The sequence below is a fragment of the Podarcis tiliguerta genome (genome assembly GCF_965153285.1).
Source record: "Podarcis tiliguerta genome assembly, chromosome: 10".
Classification (NCBI taxonomy): domain Eukaryota; kingdom Metazoa; phylum Chordata; class Lepidosauria; order Squamata; family Lacertidae; genus Podarcis; species Podarcis tiliguerta.
Window position 1 is genome coordinate 15,743,562 of NC_139543.1, and position 24,038 is coordinate 15,767,599.

General features: G+C 42.1%; 1 protein-coding gene across 2 annotated transcripts in view; it reads right to left on the bottom strand.

Annotated features, from left to right (window-relative positions):
- Window positions 1-4,011: 4,011 nt before the first annotated feature.
- MAPK11 (mitogen-activated protein kinase 11) overlaps window positions 4,012-24,038 on the bottom strand; it is a 56,743-nt gene continuing 36,716 nt past the window's right edge. For both annotated transcript variants that reach the window (XM_083400013.1, XM_083400012.1), the window contains exons 7-12: window positions 19,004-19,118; window positions 18,787-18,858; window positions 16,853-16,932; window positions 10,926-11,004; window positions 8,845-9,018; window positions 4,012-4,909 (exon numbers count right to left, since the gene is read on the bottom strand). In XM_083400013.1, the coding sequence (XP_083256139.1) occupies window positions 4,836-4,909; window positions 8,845-9,018; window positions 10,926-11,004; window positions 16,853-16,932; window positions 18,787-18,858; window positions 19,004-19,118 (594 nt within the window). In that variant the 3' untranslated portion in view covers window positions 4,012-4,835. The remainder of the gene's footprint in view (window positions 4,910-8,844; window positions 9,019-10,925; window positions 11,005-16,852; window positions 16,933-18,786; window positions 18,859-19,003; window positions 19,119-24,038) is intronic.

The following is a 24,038-nucleotide window of genomic DNA, read 5'->3' on the forward strand; positions in this document are numbered from 1 at the left end:
CTAGCTGGGAAAGAAATCTCTCTCCCCCCCTCCCCCCGCACCCGAGGTTATATTTTATTACATTTCAAAAGTTTCACCTTGCCGGATTTGGGTATAAACTAAGCAAACTATTAGCTTAGGGTCCCACTCTCTTGGGGGCCCCCCAAAAAAAAAAATTAAAGGGAAAACAAAAACTGGATGTACATTTCCAAAATATAACCTACTTCTTCTTAATTGTATTTCAGTTCAACAATTACTTTGATACATATTTTGTTATGTGCAAATGGATTAGATCCATAAATTACCATATAGCATATATTTGACACAAAAAACACATAGCTGTCAACTTTTCCCTTTTCTTGCAAGGAATCCTATTCGGAATAAGGGAATTTCCCTTAAAAAGGGGGAAATGTTGACAGCTATGAAAAAACAGCGACAATTTGTTGTTGACAAAGGACAGCTGGACATATAAAGGGCTCCATTACCTTTAGTAGCTGAGGGCCTCATCAAACCTAAATCTGGCCCTGTATATACACTCCAACACATAAATGTCTCTTTTGTTTTGTCAACTTCCCAACCCGTTTCCCATGGTGGTATTTTATACCATAACAATAATCTCTAATTCCTTCTGTTGCTCATAGTTCAAATCCTGCTCGTGAATTCGTCATACTATAGCATTTCTTTCAGTAATCCGAATAAGGCTTCCATTCTTCCACAAAACGATCACCATTAAGTTCTCTTATTTTGGCTGTTAACTTTGCTGATTCCACATAGTCCATCACCTTACTTACCCTTTCTTCTTTGGAGGGAACTTCTTCCTTCCGTTTTTGTACATAAAGAATGGAAATGGCGGGAAAGAGAAATCGTTTTTTATCTCCTCCTAAATAAGCACTGTGGTTTCCACGTTGTTGTTTGGGTGTGAGGGTTGCACTTTTGATTATCAGGTGTCACCTTTGAGATGGTTGGCTAGAAAGTGGATTTTGTAATTGAACTCCCTGGTGATTCAAACTAAATACACATCTTGCAGTTTTAAGAGTCTCTTCCACAGTGCTCAGTCAAGGCATGAAAGCAACATCTGGTATACAGACATAATGCATCTGGACTTGGAAGCTCTACTCAGTCACGAACTTCCAAACCCAGTAGCAATGTACCATATTTGTCTTTATACTGTTGTTATTTTTCATTCATGCACAGCACACACCCATTAGTGAATCTGGCAATTCTTCTCCAGATACATTTTATCCATGGTATCTTTTCATGTGCCTGATTTTTCATCCCCATCTATGTCAACAAACAATGAAGTTCCTGAGTGAAAATAGTGGATTAGGTACAAGAGACTGACTTGTGGAACCTTGAATACGAATAAATTTAATTAGGGTATATAATTCAAATTATTTACAGTTTGCCAATTCTGGAACAGTCCAGTAAATTACACCACACTATTTTTCTATAAGCATCAAGAACCATGAATGTAAGTAGCTGCTGCGACTTGCAAAATTAATTCAATTGCAACCCTTTCATCTCTTTCATAAGCAGGGCAGCTAAAAAATGGGAAAGGGTGCATTCCCCACATTTTTCCTTATATGTGTTTGTGATTGGAGTCTGCAGCTGGTTTACTTGCAATTGCAGGATTTGTGGCAGACTCGTTACTTCCTTCGCAGAACTGTATGACTCATTCACCTCTAGCAATAACTGTCTGTTTTGCATATCATGGTTAATCCACCTTAACCTTGCCTGTAAGTGGGAGGTAAAAATTGTGGCCATCACAAATAACTCACCAAAAGGGACATTTGCCACAGGCTGAACTAAAGAGTGTCTGCGGTGACCCAGTATTTACAAGATTTGGCATTGTTTCCAAATGGTTCCAGGAGAGAACCTGTTTTTAGGGTTGACTGAGACCGTCTCTTTCGACATTATGCTTTGGGCAGAGAGGCAGTCATGAAAAACATGACAAACATGCCTTGTTTTCTGTCACACCTCTGGGCTTATAGGCCAGAACAATTTTTGAAGTGGAAGCATCATAGGAAATGAGCTTTGGTACCATGATTGTCTCTCTGCATGGTAGCAAACAGCACACAGTGGAAGGAATCCATTTCAGTGGAATTGGACCTTGGTTCCTAAAAGCAGGGCCACCAAACCTAACAATAGCAAATTGGAAAATAAATGGTTTGTTATGAGCTATCCTTGCCAGCAGCTTCATCAAACAGATTTTTAAAAAACTGCGTTACCGTAGGATCAATCAGGTTAACAAGGTGAGAAGGAACGATAACAGAAATACAAAATCAGTCCTGTGTGTAGGAGTATATTCCAGCTGGTGGTCTGTATTTATTTGGGCACGCTAGTGTCGTTTTGGAACAAGAATATATTCTATAACCTGCACATTTGCTGGAACATTACACACAAATAACCAACAGTTGTTGGGAGCACAAAATACAAAAGGGTTGCATAATCAACATGCGAGACAGTTCCCTTCTGCATTTGGGAAGACTGCCAATATTCATAGCTTGGACTCTTGAAGAAGCCAAACATTTTTTTTTTAATGACTTCCCGTTTTTGCAGCTCCTTGCTTCCAGCTGGCTTTTGACAGAAGTTGTAGCAGTGGGATTTCCTGCTTCGGCACGGAGGGTGGACGAGATGGACTTTGGAGGCCCTTTGCATACTCTTGAGTGTGTGACCAACTGTTTACATTTCACTGCTCTATGCTAGTGTGAACAGATCTGCCATGGCAGGCACATCATACTTCTGGTGATGGGCTCTAGTCTACAAAAGCTTACGCCACAGTACACCTGTTAAGTCTTTTAGGGTGCCACAAAACTGTTGTGTATGAGGGTAACCCCAGGATCAAAGATGGTACACTGAGAGATTCTGAAATATTAAACCTTGCCAAATTTTCCATGTTAAGATTTTAATATACAATTTTATCAGCCATTCACTCCCTTTCTGAGGACGTTCAAAACAGCAAGTACCTAGAAGGTCGAACTGCCACTACATATTGGTGTGGAAGTGGTTTTCTCTGTATTAGCTGGCTTCCAGTATTTCAGGGAACTTGCAGCCTTCCAAATATTGGACTCCCAACTTCCATCAGAAGACACCTGAAGGCAGCGCTGTTTAGGGAGGTGTTTAATGTTTAACAGACTATTGTATTTTAATATTTTGTTGGAAGCCACCCAGAGTTGCTGGGGAAACCCAGCCAGATGGGCGGGGTATAAATAAATCATCATCATCATCATCATCCTTAGCTATGCTGACTTGAGATGATGGAAGTTGGAATCCAACAACATCTGGAGGACCACAGGTTCACCACTCCCGTATTATACCAACAATATTCAGGTGGCTCTTGCATGGGATAGTTCAAACTGGCTCACTTGTGTGGACAACTTCTTTACAAAAACAGTTTCCATATGGTTCCCTGTTCCAAGTAGCTACTGTGTCATTATCTATTAGTTTATCCCAAGAGATGCTCAAGACGCTGCTCCCCAATTTTGGAACCTTCCAGCAATGAGACCAAGTGTATCTATCTCCCTAGGGAAGGGGTCACCACTGAGAAAGCCCTGTCCCAGATACCTCCAGCAAGATGGCTCTTGGCTGGAGGACTAGAGAACAGGGCCTCAGAAACTACTCTTAATGGCTAGCCCGGCTTACATAGCAGAACGGAGCCTCAGGGGTGTGTGTGTGTGCACAAACATACAAAGACTCTCTAACTCCAAGGCTACTTTTTCCAGAGGAAGTTCCTAAGTGACAGTATGAAAGAGGAAGTGTCCCATTTATGAGTCTGCCTTTTAGAGGCAAGCAGAGACCTACCAGTCTCAGATCTGAACTAGATGTATTTAATGGAGATATTGATATACACATTACCATACGCCGGCCAGAGTTGTCCACCCACTTCTTTATACGTTCTATAGTATGCTGAAGATTTTATTTTATTTTTAATCCAAAGACATTCTAGTTTCAGCTCATGCACAGCACATACATTTTTACCCAGATTAAAATTAATTGCCATCATAAAAAATTTTAAAGCACAGGAAACATGTATTGTTTTCAAAACAGTTTATTGACAGGGGAGGAACAGGCACTCCAAAATTACAGAGAAAGTGCTCTAGTGGGGAGCTAGATCTTCAAAGAACTCAAATGTGTGCGATAAATTCCACTCATTAGAACTTGACACAGTGGACCATTTTAGGGCTAGATCACTAGTAAAACTGTGCTCTGCAGTTTTCTACAACTATAGGAAAAATGACGGCAAACTCTAATGACAAAACAATGATCTGACTCTCTGACTTCCAACTGTCGGTCAATCACTCCAGAAACTCTTAGCATGGTCATGAAAACCACTACAGGTATCTATTATGACTAACTTACTACAGTGGCCCCTTCTCCTAAAGGCACTATCTATAAATTAAAAAATAAAGTAAACATAACACAACATAGAATTAAGGTAACTCTTAAAAATAATAAATTGCTTGTATGGGCTTCTATTTTTGTTTCAACATACATTCATGCTTTAACTGTACAACCTCAAAATAATATTAAAATCACCGTTTTTGGCATCACAACCAATAGAATGAGACATGCAGAGAAGACACAGTTTTTTTTTGTAAAAAAACAAACCCTCAGTGCATCATTTGTCATAATGAAGCAGTTCTTAATGTTCTGTAATTATTACATTCGTAGTACAAGGCAAAACACACCCCGGATACATTTTCCTTCAGTGCTATTTATCTGCTTTCCCATAGCTTTTCCAAGATCTTTGGATAGTAAAATCTACGCTTGTGGTATATGAAATTAAATTGCAATGCAATCCGTTTAATAGTCTTCATAGTACAGCATGGCAAAAAAAAAGAGATAAGGTTCTGGATTTATTGTTCAATTTCAAGGCTATCCATCTTTAAATCGGGTGGTTTGAAGCTGATCACTTCTTCATATGTAAGTTCTTGAATGAGATAGAGAGAAAAAAACAAAGTGAATATGAAATATTAGTAATTTAGATATGCATCAGGGCATTGAAGGCAGAAGGAACACACATATTCCAGGAAATGTCTGTGGTTGTTCGCTTTCTCAACACACACACACACACACACACACACACACACACACATTTAATATACCAAGAACCTGAACCTCAGATTTGCTGTGCCAGTAACTATATACTGAAGGATAGGCTGTGCTGACTACTGTACTGTAACAAACCATGGCTATAAAATCCCTAAAAAGACATTTTTCTCTAGCACTGAGGATGAATGACCCAACTCTGCAGGAAAACAATCAGCTCCAGTAGACAGATTTCTGGATGTCTTGCCGATGACCGTTTAAATACATTTCCCCATCTGTGTAAGGATCCTAACTCCTAATGAACTGAAGTCACACTTTTTAAAATAAAGAAATTGGAATGCACAGTCCATATCAGGAACACACAGTGTCATCTGACTAGTTTGCCCAGGATACAAAACAACACAATTTCCCCACACTGACATGGACATATCAACTACAGAAACTTTCCTTAAATTTGAATGAAAGTACCTACCTGTCTGGCTATTTAGTTTGAATGATCTCATGGATGCAAAACTTTAACGTTCTGCTTGCACACAGACTGACACTGCTTAAATTAAAATAGAACAGCCGAGCGTAGAAAAATGGTCTCTCTCACACTCAGACATGGTGGAGGTGATGGAGCTGAGATGTAGTATTAAAAGAACAACAACTGGTTTCTGGGTCAAAATCAAGGTACTTGCAGTAGTGTTTAAAGTCCTAAATAATGTAGCCCCACCCCACAAAACTGAGCAATAATCTCTCCCCCCCCTCACCCACTTAGGTGTTAAGATCAGTAGATCTTATGTTAGTGACATTACTATACTTACAAATTAAATTAAAAGCCCACCCAGTTCTTCTGAAAGAACCAGATAAGGCAGCTCTAGGGGGAAATCTTAGCATCTGGATGCTGATGAGAACTAATGCTAACATAGTTTGAAACACTTTAAATTTCAAAACATTGCTACTACAACTTTAAGATGGTTTTTGGTGGAATACAGTACAAAACCTCTAAAACATGGAGGGGAAACTTTTATGAAACTAAAACAGACATTTTTAAAACCAAAACTTAAGAGAGAAAGAATCAAAAAGGGTTATGATTAATGATGGTTGGCCACATCGCAGCAACAATCTCTGGGAAAACAACGTATCTTTCTAAAATCGAAAGCCCAGTGTATGTAAGGATTTCACTTCTGCTTTTCTTTGTGAGTTTTGCTAGAAGGCATTTCACTGAAACATTCCTTATATAATACCCGTCTTTGGGTGAAGTGCATGCGAATAATAATAAAACCAGCTTGCCTCAACATTTCAAGTGGTAGGGGGGGAAATACAACTGTGTCCTCTGCCTCTTTAAACCAAGGGTTGTCTATTATTTAAAGAAAGGGAGGTTACTGCATTTTACAGAAATAAATGTTGATAGGCAGTATGTGTGTGGGGGGGTGAATTAGTGTGTAACAAAGAACTTCTTTCTCACGGTGTGAATACACATTCCCACCCCCCACCCCCACCCAGTGAATGGTAATTTGTTATGAGATTATTTTGTAAAGACTAGCATAGGCCCTCCAGATGTTTTTGGCCTACAACTCCCATGATGCCTAGCTAGAAGGACCAGTGGTCAGGGATGATGGGAATTGTAGTCTCAAAACATCTGGAGGGCCGAGGTTGAGGAAGTCTGGTCTAGCAGAAGGTGGACTCCCTAGCTATGCAAATGGGCAGGCTATCTTATCCCAGATTGGTGGATAAGGACCACCATCACCATCAAGTTGTGGAAAATACGCCACAAAAATCTCTCAGCTAAAGTATTTCCATAGCAGACATGTGTGCATTGACTTAGAATCATAGAATCATAGAGTTGGAAGAGACCACAAGGGCCATCGAGTCCAACCCCCTGCCAAGCAGGAAACACCATCAGAGCACTCCTGACATATGGCTGTCAAGCCTCTGCTTAAAGACCTCCAAAGAAGGAGACTCCACCACACTCCTTGGCAGCAAATTCCACTGTCGAACAGCTCTTACTGTCAGGAAGTTCTTCCTAATGTTTAGGTGGAATCTTCTTTCTTGTAGTTTGGATCCATTGCTCCGTGTCCGCTTCTCTGGAGCAGCAGAAAACAACCTTTCTCCCTCCTCTATGTGACATCCTTTTATATATTTGAACATGGCTATCATATCACCCCTTAACCTCCTCTTCTCCAGGCTATACATGCCCAGCTCCCTTAGCCGTTCCTCATAAGGCATCGTTTCCAGGCCTTTGACCATTTTGGTTGCCCTCTTCTGGACACGTTCCAGTTTGTCAGTGTCCTTCTTGAACTGTGGTGCCCAGAACTGGACACAGTACTCCAGGTGAGGTCTGACCAGAGCAGAATACAGTGGCACTATTACTTCCCTTGATCTAGATGCTATACTCCTATTGATGCAGCCCAGAATTGCATTGGCTTTTTTAGCTGACTTAAAATTCTTTTAATTGGGCCACAGGGTACATTGAGAGATTTGTTATGCACACTTACTTGGGAGCAAGCAGTATTGAACTCAGTGGGACTCACTTCCAAATAAACATGCATAAGTTCAGGCTGCTAAATGAAAGGGTGTAAGTGTTTAAACTCCACCAAGTAAGAAGAAAGTGTCTGAATACACTGGTAGCAAGCAGCAAGTCAACGTTCAGATCCCTACACCTAACTAGAGTGCAGGTGGAATTGTCTCTTGACTCAGCAGTCAAAAGAGGAAAAATCAAATTGGAATGTGTGTGTATCAGTGTTTCCCAGACTTGGGTCACCAGCTGTTTTTGGACTACAACTCCCATCATCCCTAGCTGGAAAGACCAGTGGTCAAGGATGATGGGAACTGTAGTCCAAAAGCAGCTGGAGACCCAAGTTTGGGAAACACTGGGGGAGATGAAGGTGATGCCCTATGTGTTGAGCACGCAACACAATAAAAGAACACAGGCTAGAACCCGAACGTAAGGCGGAAGTTCATGGAAAGAAATTTTACTGCATCCCCTGAAAATGCTCTCTGGAGATAGGGTGCGGAAGGCTCATCAGAAAGGAACAAAGGTGGAACAGGAAGCTTATGTGAACTTGAATGTTGTATTAGGGCTCATGTCAAATTTCAGACAATAAATCCTGTCCTCCATTTTCCGACTCACCATCCCACATTGTTGAGGGGTTCTTTCAACCCTTCAGAGAGGCTTCTGAATGCTGTTAGCATAGGATCCAAGCCATAGGATATTTTGCACAAAGCGAGTTGTGTGTTTATGTAATTTTCAGGTGCCCATCTTCATTCACTTCTTAAACCTGAAATAATATCCCTTGTTAGCAAAAGAAATGTTGCCCGTGGCATTATTTAAAACTTCAAGGTGCCATTGAAAGCCTTACTCTGTTTAAATAATGTCACAGGCAACATGTTTTGCTAGCAAGGGATATTCTTTGTCACCTTAGCCTTGAGCAGAAATGAGACTATATATCTTAAGATGCTGTTAACATCCAGCGGCTGAGGTTAAAGCAAACATCTGAAGTAATTCTAGCAAGAAGCTACAGGTCCCATAGTTCACAATGTACATGCCGGGGCCAGTTCCTATCAAATGTTTGCAAGTTCTGAACAAATGGCTTTTCCTTCTTTACATTTCAAAATAAAGCTTAACCAAAATAAACAAAAAAATAGAAATCCCCTCAAGTCACTGATAACTGAGCAAAACCAGGCAAAGAGATTTCATTTCCTCATGCAGTCCTAAAAATGGAATCAAAGAGTTCTGTAAAAACTGTCTAAAAACCCAATTTTCTTTGGTCTTCTAGAATTTGGGGTGGGGGTTCCTCTGCATGTCAACTGCAGAACGACAGACTTCTTTACCTTTCCATTCATCTATAATCCGTTCTTTATTCTCTATTGATTCATCATACAGTTCTGCCTCAGGTTCGTCATCAGGATCGTGGTATTGTACAAAATAAGGATGTGCAAGTGCTTCTGATGCTGTTATTCTTTTATCGCTATCCAGTATAAGCATTTTCTCAAGAAGATCTACAGCTAGGATTAAAAGAAAATAAAATCCAAAATTCACTTAACCACCATCATCAGGAAAACTGAAATATCTTGAGTAAAATGCTGCATGCCTTCCACAACCTAATCTCAAGGTTGCAAAATATTTATTTTAAAAAAAATTAACCAAAGGAAAATATAGCATTATAAACATGTTTATTTGGTACCACTTTGCACAAAGCATTTTGTATCTGGGAATCAGTTCCCAGGCACAAAATGCAAACAGTCAAGCATGAAATTACAGATGAACCATGATGAAAAGAAAATAACAGATCCCTGTTTGTGTATATTTTAAAGAAAGAAAATAACGATATATTTACACAGGCATGCTAGATAATTGATGCTTAGCTGAGTTAAGTTTCTACATACAAAACGTATAAAACATCATTTAATTACCAGCACGCTCACAGCTTATTAATTACTAATTAATAACTAGCATGATCACAGCCAATATTAAGTGCTGTCTAGTGGCAAGCACCTTATTTGCTGTGGTAATCTCAGGTGGCTTGTGACATCTGGTTGCCATTAGCTTAGCAATTCTGAATGCTACAGGATTTGAGAGAGCCTTGAACCAGACTGCTATGTGCTAAGGGTAAACAGGGAGACCTTAGACTTTGAATTAAGAGATCCATGAGTAACCTTGGGCAACGATTCTGCTGAAAAGCAGGAAGTCAGACCGACAGCTTATGCAATACACAATCTGATCCCCAAACCAAGGCTGCATTTAAGTCCCGCACGATCAATTCTGCTCCCTTCGCAACTGCTGATCTGTGCAAGTGCTGTAAAGGCAAGGAAGGGTGTTGGGCAAGAGGGTGGAGATACTCAAGGAGGGGGTGGAATATGTAGCACAACTTACTACTATAGTAAGTACACACACATTCACCATCCAGGGCTTTTGTGCTGGTGTATGTTGAAAAAGAGAGGGGCTAGGGGAGGAGGAGGGGGGAAAGATTTGCTAACCCAGTCCACTCTACAAGGCCTTCAGGCAAACAAAAAACAATAAATATTGAACCATAGACTGATGATATCTATACTGCCATTCTGGTAACAAGCAGAAGGATAGAGTCAGATAACCAGGAGCTACATAGTAGTTGCTTACAAGCTAACTTACAGTTCCTGAAAATGCATTTTTAGGTAGTTACATGCAGTTAAGCTTCCGGGCAACCACAGAAAGGCTGTGATGTTGTGTTAAAAAGGCAGGCATTGGATGGAAAATTCATTTTTTAAAAAAGAATTATTCAGTGCCTTGTGCAGTACTTCTGTTTCTAGTCCTAGTAGTCATACCTCATGTTGCGTCCGCTTCAGGTTGAGTTTTTTCGGGTTGCGGACTGCCGAAACCCAGAATTACTGGAATGGGTTCCGGGTTTCGGCAGTCGCACATGCGCAGACGTGCTGAATCGCAACCCGTGCGTGCACAGACTTGGGGTGCGAACGCTGTGGGTTGAGAATGTGCATCCCACATGGATCACATTCACAACCCGAGTGTCCACTGTATTAGACTAGGGATACGGTCCAAGGATCCTTCATGGAGAACCTTCCGGAGGCAGGTGAGGCAAGAGGCAAAAGGGGACAGAACAAGGGAGGCATGTATTACCTTTGTACAGCAGGCTACATTTCAGCCATGCAAAACTCAGGTGTCACCATTCTGGTAAGCAAAAGGCATTATCACATTCACATTCTAGCCAGGCAAAAGCTCTCAAGAAGGATGCAGGGCAGAGCACGGCTTAGAAGAGACACGATGGCTAGTTAAGAGATAGCCTCTTGGGTTGAGGTTCTCCACCCTTATACGAGACTGAAGACGTTTGAAAAATTGACAACACCATACATTTTCTACTTGAGCGGACTGTACCTGTGCAAAACAAGAATAGTAAATACCAAAACCTTCAAGTTCATACCTAATGGGTTGGCTCCACGAAATACTGCTTTCAGATCTTGTTGAGGCATGTGTGGTAGAGATTCTATGTACTTTCTGGCCTGCAATAAAGGAAGGTGGATGCATGTATTTAGGTTTTTGGTAAAAAAATATATATATTCACCCTTGGGGAATCAATACACACAACTCCTTTGGTGCCTAGGCATAAAAAACAATGGCATTTCAACACAACCAGCCATCCCTGAATATTTGCAAGGTTTATAGATATCAATCTGTAAGATAGAGAGTTAATAAAATGCAACTCGAAGATGAGAGGCAAAGCCCTTTTTTTGGTTAGCTCTCTTCATCCATCTCACCTCTGCTAAACATGGGTGTAAATCAGATGCTATTGAAGCCCTGGTCTAACCCTGTGACAGAAGAATTAAGTGGAAGGATGGTTGTTATTAGGGGGTAACTGGTAGTGTTGCTGAGAAATGATAGTGTATCTGGGTGTGTGTGGGGAGGGGAATAAGATGAGAGAGATAATGAAAGCATATGTCGAAGTATCAGACCCCTGTTATGAAACTTAAACTAGTGAGTTAGGAAATTAGAACTCTGCCTATAATGACTACTTGTTTTGAATGTTACCTTAATTACATATATGTTTGCGTTCTCACATATATTCTGAAGTTCTAACTGTCTGTGTTCTGGCCTGGGTGGGCTCACACCTGAGCCCACATACCTAATGTAAATGCACAAATATAAAGGTATAGTCCTAATGCTCTCTATAAGACAGCAGGTGGACACGGCAGGTATTTTGAGTGAAGTTTGGACTCAGCAGTGTACCTGAGGGACTGCCCTGAGTGACCCTCAAGGAATATAAAAAAACCACTTTGTTAAATACATGACTGCAGAATCTCCACAGGTCTATAAGGTGAACTAGAAAAGCAGCGATCAGCAAAGAGGTGTCATATCCTCTATTCCCAGTGGCAACCATATGAATCATGCAGTCATCATCGCTTTAACAGGCATCAGAAATGTCAAAATGTACTGTCACAGCAATAAAAAGGGCAGAAGTGACATTCTTGCTCATACACACTTTGAAACCTAAACTGTATTTTTTGGCCAATTATATTCATTATCGTCTATTCCATGTTTTCCTGCTCACTTCCGTTTTTCATATGAAAAATCATTCAGGTCAGACATTACCACACCCATGCCACTCTCATGAGCTGAAAATTACAGCCTCCTGAAGCTGCTTTCATTAAAAGCAAATAACTACATTCGTTAGGTGCATTTGAAAAGAGAGTTTGCCTTGTAATAGGACTTTGGGATTTACTACACAGCAAGTGTTTGACGTGGGTGGAACTGTGGTCTAAACCGCAGAGCTTAGGGCTTGCGGTTCGAATCCTGGCGACGGGGTGAGCTCCCGTTGCTCGGTCCCAGCCTCTGCCCACCTAGCACTTTGAAAGCACATCAAAGTGCAAATAGATAAATAGGTACCGCTCCTGCGGGAAAGTAAACGGCGTTTCCGTGCGCTGCTCTGGTTTGCCAGAAGTGGCTTAGTCATGCTGGCCACACGACCCGGAAAAACTGTCTGCGGACAAATGCTGGCTCCCTCAGCTAGTAAAGCGAGATGAGCGCTGTGACCCCAGAGTTGTCTGCGACTGGACTTAACGGTCAGGGATCCCTTTACCTTAAGTGTTTGACTAACTTACTTGCAAGTCTCCACATGCACCCTTCTTCAGAACCCAGAACACTTATAACTGGCATTCTGGGAACATCACCAGAAACACCTCAGGAAATGGTCAGAGACTGCTATGATTGGGGAAGGATAAGGCCAAGCAACCAAGAGCAGCTCAGAGTACAACAGAGAAACAGGAAGAACAGAAAACCTAAAGTAATAACTTTTGTAATTCCCTATCGAGGAATAGGGAAATCTGGGCGGCTCCCAACAGAATATTAAAAACACGATAAAAGAACAAATATTAAAAGCTTCTCTAAACAGGGCTGCTTTCAGATGTCTTCTAAAAGCCAGATAGTTGTGTATTTCCTGGACATCTGATGGGAGGGTGTTCCACAGGGTGGGCCCCACTACTGAGAAGGTCCTCTGCCTGGTTCCCTGTAACCTCACTTCTTGCAGTGAGGGAACCACCAGAAGGCCCTCAGAACTAGACTTCAGTGTTTGGGCAAAACGATGGGGGTGGAGACACACTCCTTCAGGTATACTGAGCCGAGGCCGTTTAGGGTTTTAAAGGTCAGCGCCAAAACTTTGAATTGTGCTCGGAAACGTACTGGGAGCCAATGAAGGTCTTTCAGGACCGGTGTTATATGGTCTCGGCAGCTACTCCCAGTCACCAGTCTAGTTGCCACATTCTGGATTAGTTGTAGTTTCCAGGTCACCGTCAAAGGTAGCCCCACATAGAGCACATTGCAGTGGTCCAAGCGAGAGATAACTAGAGCATGCACCACTCTGGCGAGACAGTCTGTGGGCAGGTAGGATCTCAGCCCGTGTACCAGATGGAGCTGGTAGACAGCTGCCCTGGACACAGAATTGACCTGTGCCTCCATGGACAGCTGTGAGTCCAGAATGACTCCCAGGCTGTGCACCTGGTCCTTCAGGGGCACATTTATCCCATTCAGGACCAGGGAGTTCCCCACACTCGCCCGTCCCCTGTCCCCCCAAAACAGTACTTCTGTCTTGTCAGGATTCAACCTGAAGATGGGGGTAGTTCTTCATCAGGAATTAATGACATACATTTGAGTTAAAAACATGCAAGCAGACAACAATACTCTCATGTTATTGGCTTGGGCATTTTTCTAAGTACCTGCAAGTTTTAATTTCTCTCCTTAACGTTTTTTATGCTTTTTATAACAAAGCCACTATCACGGCATCCTAATTAACAGCCATACTTTTCATTGCTTGCCATCATTATTTGTTCACAAAATGGGTAGATAATGAATCCCTCAACTGCCCCCTTTAATCTCACTACTATTATAATCTTTCAATTATCCATTTAATCTCACCCAATATGTTTAATGGCATTTAAGTGTGTAATTTGCAAAACAGGCATTTATTCCAAAAATGCTACCGGCAAGTCTTTAACTAAACACAGAGACATATTTGACTTAGACTGTTCTCGTGTGCCCTCTTGTAATTCTGCTGAATATTTCAAAGATGCCATTTCCAGTTGCTGTGTATTAAATAGATTCAGCTTTGTAGAGGCATGGAGTGGGATGAGAATCATCCAAAAGTATCGTTTGATCAATCACCCAGGGAGCAGTAGTTGGGGAAGGAGAGTGAATTCAACGCCCCCGCGTTCTGTGTCAAAACAGAGTACGGTATTTTCCCGTCTGTAAGACACCCCCATCTATAAGACACCCGCAAATTTTTGACATTATTTTAAAGGAAAAAACCCTAGTCTTATACACGGAAAAATACGGTATATTAAATAGCACAAGTTCCCCAGGATTCCCATTGAAAACACATAGAACAGAGACAGTGATAAAGTTAGTGGCTTGCTTTGCATGTCATAGAATCATAGAATAGAATCATAGAATCATAGAGTTGGAATAGACTACAAGGGCCATCGAGTCCAACCCCCTGCCAAGCAGGAAACACCATCAGAGCACTCCTGACATATGGTTGTCAAGCCTCTGCTTAAAGATCTCCAAAGAAGGAGACTCCACCACACTCCTTGGCAGCAAATTCCACTGTTGAACAGCTCTTACTGTCAGGAAGTTCTTCCTAATGTTTAGGTGGAATCTTCTTTCTTGTAGTTTGGATCCATTGCTCCATGTCCGCTTCTCTGGAGCAGCAGAAAACAACCTTTCTCCCTCCTCTATGTGACATCCTTTTATATATTTGAACATGGCTATCATATCACCCCTTAACCTCCTCTTCTCCAGGCTAAACATGCCCAGCTCCCTTAGCCATTCCTCATAAGGCATCGTTTCCACATTAAGTCAAACCTTGGTTACAACTAGAAGGCGCTATATGATGATTCCAGGTTTCAGCCATAGTTTAGATCAATGCATGGTGTCAACAGCAAAAATGCCTGTGACAATGCGACCATAACCTCTTGTGGGAGCCTGCATGTGGTTGCACTAACTAAACCATGGTTTGGCTTAGTGTGACGTGCAAACCAGTGTTTCTACAGTTGTGGCATAAATTACTAAAATAATCTACAGCTAATTGTGGACAATGATCCTTTTTTCTGAGAGTGTGCTGTGGTCTAAACCACTGAGCCTCTTGGGCTTGCCGATCAGAAGGTCAGTGGTTTGAATCCCTACGACGGGGTGAACTCCCGTTGCTCTGTCCCAGCTCCTGCCAACCTAGCAGTTTGAAAGCATGCCAAAAAGTGCTAGTAGATAAATAGGTACCACTCCAGTAGGAAGGTAAACAGCATTTCCGTGTGCTGCTCTGGTTTTGACGTTCTATTGCGCCAGAAGCGGCTTAGTCATGCTGGCCACATGACCCGGAAAAACTGTGGACAAACACCAGCTCTCTCGGCTTGTAAAGTGAGATGAGCGCCACAACTCCAGAGTCGTCTGCGAGTGGACTTAACTATCAGGGGTCCTTTACCTTTACCTTGTCTGATAGGTCTGTTGTCATTTAGAGACTCACAACCAACAATGGACCACCCAACAATGATACAAACCAGGGTCATGCCTGCAGCAAGCCACACTTTCCTGACAATCTGCTCCTAACAAAACTACCTGTAGGACCCAAAAACATTAACCATACCACCAGGGATTCATTACACATACATTCTCCAACATTATATACGCTACACCTTTCAGCCTCATATCAATTTCTATGCAAGAGAATAAATGGACACAGCTATGGCATCAATAATATCCCACTAATTTCTGAATGTTGCCAATGTTTCAATCTCCTGGGACATGCTAACCTCAAAATCACCATACTTCACCATAAAAGGCTTCAAAAGGAGACTATAGCATAACATTTATAAACTAGAATTTATCAGCAAATTCAGTCTTATTCGAATTGGACTTCATCAGGACTGTGTGCTTCTTTCCCACTACAGGTGTTAAATTAACACAGCATAGCAAGAAAGTATTATCTCCGGCGACTGCATTTGTCAGTGGTTTACGTTGTATGTAATCTGCCTATTGAATGCAATGTCATGGGTTCAAGTCCACAAAGTCTTATGCCATGATAATATTTTTAGTTCTTAAAAATATGCTTTTCTCTCTGTTTTTTTGCCCCTAATCTAGATACCCCCCTGGAATAAGCAACCATGCATACATTCTAACCATGCTTAGAAAATGGCATCTATATTATGTGTTTGCTATGGCTTCCCCATTTACGTGTCTTTCATAGGTTGCTTAGATTACGTTGCCTACAAACCAAAAGCTGTGGATCTCCTTTTCTTCACAAACCCACAATAAAAGGTAAAGGGGACCCCTGACCATTAGGTCCAGTCGTGGCCGACTGGGGTTGCGGCGCTCATCTCGCTTTATTGGCCGAGGGAGCTGGCGTTTGTCTGCAGACAGCTTCTGGGTCATATGGCCAGCATGACTAAGATGCTTCTGGCGAACCAGAGCAGTGAACGGAAACACCGTTTACCTTCCCGCTGGAGCGGTACCTATTTATCTACTTGCACTTTGACGTGCTTTCGAACTGCTAGGTTGGCAGGAGCAGGGACCAAGCAATGGGAGCTCAGTCCGTCGTGGGGATTTGAACCGCCGACCTTCTTATCGGCAAGTCCTAGGCTCTGTGGTTTAACCCACAGCGCCACCCGCATCCCAAATCCACAATGGGATTGTATTAAAAGCACCTAGCATCTTTTAACATTCTAAAATTCACCGCTCACACATGATTACCATTAACTGCTTTAAAAAGCTTCGTAAATTGAAAACATTTTGTTCCTGAACAACTCAGGAAGCCAACATGAGACAGCAAATAGATCTCAAAGATTATTCTTGGTGAAACATTGCACTTACATGCTCTGATGAGATTTTCTTGAGAAGTTCAGAACTGGGTGTACCAACCACTTCCATTATTCGTTTCAGCTGGTCAATATCTGTACAAATTTAAGAAAGCTACAGGAAACGTGGGGAAATAGCAGATGAGCCACTTGCTTACATAAATTGCCAAACCCGTGTCCAACCTCTGCTTAATCTACTCCGTTATCTAACGGTGGAAGTTTAGAGAAGTAGACTTTCCTTATGCCATAAAGCTCTTTGCAGACAAAGTGCAGTCTTATTCTTCACCAGACAATGGAAACTGAAACAGAGTTATACAGTATATGTCTTTAAGTCCTCGGCTATATTAGCTGAATGATCCATTGGTCTTTTTAGGAAATGATAAAAGAGTTTAGTAGAAATCTCAGATTTGGTTGTTATGAGAGTGTGATCCATCATCAAATACCAAACAAAGCTTATCATTGTATGGGTAGGCCGTAATTGATATATTTCAGCATATATCACAGCCTACCCATACAGTTGTACCTTGGCTCCCAAACGCCCTGGAACTCGGAACGCCGCAAACCTGGAAGTGATTGTTCTGGTTTCCAAACACTCTTTTGGAATCTGAATGTCCGACAGGGCTTTCGCGACTTCTGATTGGTTGCAGGAGCTTCCTGCAGCCAACAAAAGCCATGATTTGGTTTTCGAATGTTTTGGAAGTCGAACAGATTTCCGGAACGGATTCCGTTTGACTTCCAAGGTACAACTCTCCTTCTCTCTCTCTCTCTCTCTCTGTTATATATATTAGAAACTCTCTAGAACAGCGGTTCTCAACTACAACTCCCATCACCCCTGAGCTCTGGCCTTGCTAGCTAGGGGTGATGGGAGTTGTAGTTCAACAACATCTGGGGACCCACAGGTTGAGAAAGGCAGCTCTAGAAGATAAAAGGAATCACCCAACTATCCATTCTGCCAAAGCTGAAAGCCCTCACACTGCTAAGCCTACAGAGCGTGGTTTATTATGACAGTAGTCCAAGCACTAGGAGTGTGCACAGTTCCTAGTGTTGGCTTTGAAAGGCAAAGCCCTTGTTTTCAGTGAGTACATACTGTCCCTTTCCTCTTCACAAATGAATAAGGAGCGCCCTTATCCACCCATGGTCTTTGGGAAACAAAGCCATCATCTCTTGTATCACTCCTTCTCTAACAGTGCCATTAATAATTGCAGTGGGGAAGGTTTCCCCAGGGTCTTGTTGTTTGCAAATCCATCTCCTTATAAAGGTACCTGCCTGTCCAGTTCCTATGGTTACCTTGCTGGAACTCATGCTTCCAACATGAGTCATCAAACAATGATGGACACAGAATGTAAGCCTATGGGATCTGTATTCAAAAGTGAACTCAGCACCTGGGATGCATCATCCCACCTATGTTGGTTGGTACCAGTGTTGAAATCCCCAAACGGGTTGCTTTCAATATGCTCCAAAACGGGAAAAGAACAGATCGTCTTCAGATAGTCCTGGGTGCTGCTAAATTAGAGAGGGATAATAATTTATATATATATAAAATTGTATTATTTCCCCCAGCCATTCTGGGCCGATACCCTGTGTTTTCCAAGGGAGCTATGAATCTTTTCAGCATCTCTGTTCTCCAGCCCAGCAACCACCGTCTTTTTCAAGCTGTTTTTGTATCTGGGTCATTATTTAAATGAAGCGTAGAAAAGCAAAGATTTTAGGCAGCCTACTGTGGCTTAAGGACACAATGTTTGTTACTCTTTATGACCATTATCGCGTCCAGCTGTGGGGGGGGGGAAAACAGTCACTTTAATGATTACTAATATGTTTGTTGTACCATTTTGTGTGTGTGTGTGTGTGTGTGTGTGTGTGTTAAACGGCTAACACTGCTTTAAAAGCATATCCGTGGAACCAGCAGTGCGAGACCCGGAGTATATTTGCACTTGTAGGGAGAAAGGATACAGTCGTTTCCAGGGAAAAGGGCCTTCCCTTTTAGCAGCTCTGCCATGATGCATCCAACTGACCAAATGTCAACTGCCAAAACACAAAGCAACCAATCAGAAGGGGCTCTTTTGCCGGGTTGCGGAGAATCTGCATGACAAAGGTATTCCCATCCAAGCCCTTAAGGTACATATTTCATAGCACAACACAAGGAGATTCCCTCCCCGCTCCATCTTACCTGTTTGATTATAATGCATCCAATTCAACATGATTTCCGGGGCTCTGTACCACCGTGTTGCTACATAACCTGTCATTTCATCATCCGTTTGCCGGGCTAAGCCAAAGTCTAAAATCTACAGAATAATAATAATAATGAAATTCCCATTATTTTTATTATATAAATGGTCAAACCTATCTTTATTCTGGCTCTCATGACTCATCTAAGCCAACAACAGAAACATCGGGTCCATAGCTAACCCACAGTTCCAACAATCAGAGATTTCCTGCTTTCTCTCTACTACCCAAACAGATTCTCCTACAACCAACTTGAGGTGTATCATAGAAAACAGCAGGATCATTTGGAGGGAAAAAAATAATGTGTGATGTTGCTAGATATAATCATGCAACCCTGCCACTTCTTACTGGAACCCAGATGTGAGGAGGAACACCTAGGCTCTTTCTAGGTTGTTGACTCCTTTGGCTAGTTTCTCTTTCCTTCGCTGGTCAGAAGAGGCCTAAAGTCAGTATGAACCAACTACGAGGTCACCTAGAAAACTGAGGATTTATATTGACACACGGAGCTTGGCAGATCAGTGACAGTGGTGAAGGGGAATTTTTGGTATATTTTGGGAAGGTGCTAGAGGCAGCAGCTGGTTCAGGATTCACACATCAGTCAATCAAAACTGCAGAGTCCATAGGGAAACACCGCCCCCCCCCAGATGATTTGGAATTACAATTCCCATCATCCCTGACCACTGGTCCTGTTAGCTAGGGATGATGGGAGTTGTAGTCCCAAAACATCTGGAGGGCCGGAGTTTGCCTATGCCTGTGCTAACCTAAAGCATAAAGGGAGGTGTCCCAGGATTTAGGTATATAGGAAATTGCCTCATATCTGCTCAGACTATTGATCCATCTATCTCAGTCTAGTCTACTCTGATGGGCAGTAGCTCTCTGGGTCCCCTTTACATACAGAGCATGTACCGTACTCAGTCACTGAGCTATGGTCCGTCCTGAGGGCAACCTTTTTCTCCCAGGGTGTGACGGCCAGTGACACAAAGCATGCACATAAAATCAGGCAGCACAAACCAGAAGGTGATGCTCTCTATCCATTATTTTGATTATAATTTCTCATAAACTGCTATTTCTCAGACTAACCCAGTATTAGTAAGGTGTGCCGGTCTCTACCCATTATTAACTTTTAGGAGGAATCTGAAAACATTCCTGTTCACCCAGGCATTTGGTGGCTGAAGAATGCTGCTCCTGGCAGCCCCAAGATCACAGAATGGAAGAATGTTTTTAACTGTAACTAGAGGCTTTTAATTGTAACTGCTTTTACAATGCTTTAGAATGCTTCCCCCCCACCCCTTCCTAAATTGTGTATCTGTTTGCCGCCCTGGGCTTCTTGGGGAGGAAGGGCAGGATATAAAATCAATGATCAATAAAATCTTTGTAAGATTTCTCTTTTCCTACTGTTTGTCTATTATATATAGCCACTCTGGGCGGCTTCCAGCAAAATATTAAAATACAATAGTCCTTCAGATATTAAAAGCTTCTCTAAAACCGGGCTGCCTTCAAATGTCTCCTAAAAGTCAGATAGTTGTTTATTTCCTTGACATCTGGTGGGAGGGCGTTCTACAGGGCGGGTGCCACTACTGAGAAGGCCCTCTGCCTTGTTCCCTGTAACTTCGCTTCTCAGAGTGAGGGAACTGCCAGAAGGCCCTCGGAGCTGGACCTCAGTGTCCGGGCTGAATGATGGGGGTGGAGACGCTCCTTCAGGTATACTGGACTGAGGCTGTTTAGGGCTTTAAAGGTCATTACTAGGGTCATTCATGGATTATTTCCTTTCTTTGACTATGAAACGAGGACAAAAGTGCACCAGGTAAAAACATCTGTTTTGTATGTCTTAGTTATAGATGCAGAGGCCTGAATCATTGTTTCTTTGACTCAGAATCTTTTGAGCATACTTGATCCAGAAAGCTAATCAGTAATGAATTCACTGTGCCAGGCTTCATTTAGCTTTTTATCTGCCTCATTAAAATATTCCATGAATATTAAGGGGATAATTCAGAAGCCCTGTGACTTAAGCGTGTCGTGACTTAGAGACCGACGTCTTTAAGACAATGGCTTGATGTAAAAAATTTTCATCCTAAATATCTTCCTGCCACAGCGATTTACATTCACTGGAAAACTGTGTTGTCCAAGGTATAGGTATCAACCTAATCATTTTAATGCATTGCAGCAGCAAGATCAGATCGTAAGGCCCTCCCTCATATTATAGTATAGTCCCATCAAGCCTTATGCTCACGGAAGGTCATAATTCTCTGGACTGCTGTTGCAGATCTGGGATGAAAATAAAAGCATTTTCTATTAATTCAAAGCTTCTTCTATTTTTTTTTTTAACCCACACACAATACAAAATTAACCATTACACGGAGAGATTGGGTCATACTTTCAAGAGCACTTGGATAATCCACAAAGTCAATTACCATTCAATTAGACTTCAGCGTTCAGGAAGTGTACTCTGACTGAAAGGATTCGGGAACATCTAAATACTTTGAAAAGTGCATCCCATAAACCAACTGATGCCAATTCAAATGTTTTCAAGTAGGTTCCCAGCTGACGTCATGACTCATGATGGTTGAGCTCCACTGGACTCCGGGGCAGTGCAGCTGTTTGGGCAGGGGAAAGCCAGGATGTATCAGGTAAAATTCCTGGAAATGCCCCTTAGGTGGTTCTGGGGAGTTCACTGCATCCCACGGTGTCGCTTAAACCCATATCTGCCAACTTGAAAGGCAGATCTGGTGTGACCTGGGAAGTATGTGCCTGCCACGGACGAACCTCCGTCTCCAGAATGATTTGTGAGCAGTTCCTCACTAATTTGGAATATTGGCGTTAATTATGAGGCGCTCCTGAAACGGCATATGATAAAGGGCTGCAATCCATCAGCTGACGAAAGGACTGGATTTGGATCTCTGAAGGTATTTGAGTGATTTTTAAGAAGTGTGGAAACCCTTACAACAGCCAGGAAAGAAGGGGGAGGACAAGATGCTGCCTGCTTTCATACAGTTTCCAAATGGTTTCTTTCCTTCATGACCTCCCCTGCAAAATGAGTGAGCCATGTGTAGCCGTAGCTATTTTCAAGCCACAGAATTCAATAGGATCACTCCCATTCATATGTTTCTAGAAAAAGAGGTGCTGGAACTCACAATGGAACTCTTGTTCAATGGCACCCACCTGAGAGGTGCCGGAACTGAGATCCAGCTGAAAAAAAGGCCTGGTTACGCCCATGTTTATAAACTGCCTGAGGCAGTGCTCATCTGCACAGGGTTGAGCAGCAGGCACAATCCATCCCATTCATCACAAGATGGCCTTATACATATTCTCTGTGCTCTGATTATTGGTGGAAAAATTGGGCGTCAGAAGCAGAACATATGAAGACGGGGTTTTTTGGGGGGTGTAGGCAACAGGCATATAAAGATATACTGAGCTTACCTCACAAATAAGAATAAGGGATACAGCAGAACAATTACTAATTAGGTAAAATTTTGTCTGCATCTCTAAAACAGATCGGCATGCTTTCATTCCCCCTCCCCATGAGCTAATAATTTATTTTTGAGATAAAATAAATTTACATTTTATACACACAAATGAATAGCCAGCAAATGAAATGAAATTTGGGCCAAATGAGACTCAACTGGCTCGTATGTTAGAAAACATCACCTTTTCTTATATCTCACTGATATCCCAAAGATTCATAAAAAGCAATTATTACCAAGTAAGGATGTGTTTGGTAGATGCTCCACAGTTAAGAGAGCTTTCTTCCGAAGTCACTAAATCCAGAACTTTAATATTTGTATTTCTTTGGACATTTATATCCCGCCCTTCAACAAATCAGGATGAATTATTAAGAACAGCTTCTGAAAACAGTATAGCAGAGGTTTTTTTTAAAAAAAATTTTGCTGGTGTTTCCTTTGGCTTTGTCAGGGGGAGTTTTTGTATATTTCAGTTTAATTGGAAGGGGATTCATCTATTGTTTTGATCATTGTGATTTCTCAGCAGTGGTCTGCAGGTTGCTTCATAATATACAGTGGTGCCCCGCAAGACGAATGCCTCGCAAGACGGAAAACCCGCTAGACGAAAGGGTTTTCTGTTTTGGAGGTGCTTCGCAGAACGAATTTCCTATGGGCTTGCTTCGCAAGACGAAAATGTCTTGCGAGATCCTGAGATTTTTTTCCGCTCCAAACCCCCTTTTTCTAAGGCACTAAGCTGCTAATAGCCTTTTAGCAGCTAATCCGCTAATCCCTTAAGCCTTTAATAGCCGCTAATAGCCGCTAAACCGCTAATAGCACTAATCCGCTAATGGGGTTGCTTCGCAAGACGGAAAAACCGCTAGACGAAGAGACTCGCGGAACGGATTCTTTTCGTCTTGCGAGGCACCACTGTAGATTCGATCCAGGATAAGGTCCCCATAGCAGGAGGGTATTGCAAGGATAGCATCCCTTGCCACAGGCTCTGCATGCAATTCTGGTGGCTGTGAGACCATTTCTCATGTTGCGTTGTAACAGTAGGTGGAGTAACAACCACTCAATGGGCATTGTCAGCTGCTGCTTTGAATACTACATGAACAATTTTGTGTTTGCATTTCTTCTTAAAACTGATTGGGATAGAGCAAGTTACAAAAATCTACAATGTATAAATAAGTAGAAGATGTCTTCTCTTGCTTTACAGAACGAAAAGTAGGATATAAATATAATTAACCAGGATTTCTCAATGTAGGATGATATGTTAACTTGAAAAAAATCAGAAATAGGAGCATCTAAAAAGGTAAAAGGTAAAGGACCCCTGGATGGTTCAGTCCAGTCAAAGGCGACAATGGGGTTGCGGCACTCATCTCGCTTACAGGCCAAGGGAGCCGGCGTTTGTCCACAGACAGCTTTCCGGGTCATGTGGCCAGCATGACTAAACCATTTCTGGCACAACGGAACACTGTGACAGAAACCAGAGCGCACAGGAATGCTCTTTACCTTCCCGCCACAGCGGTACCTATTTATCTA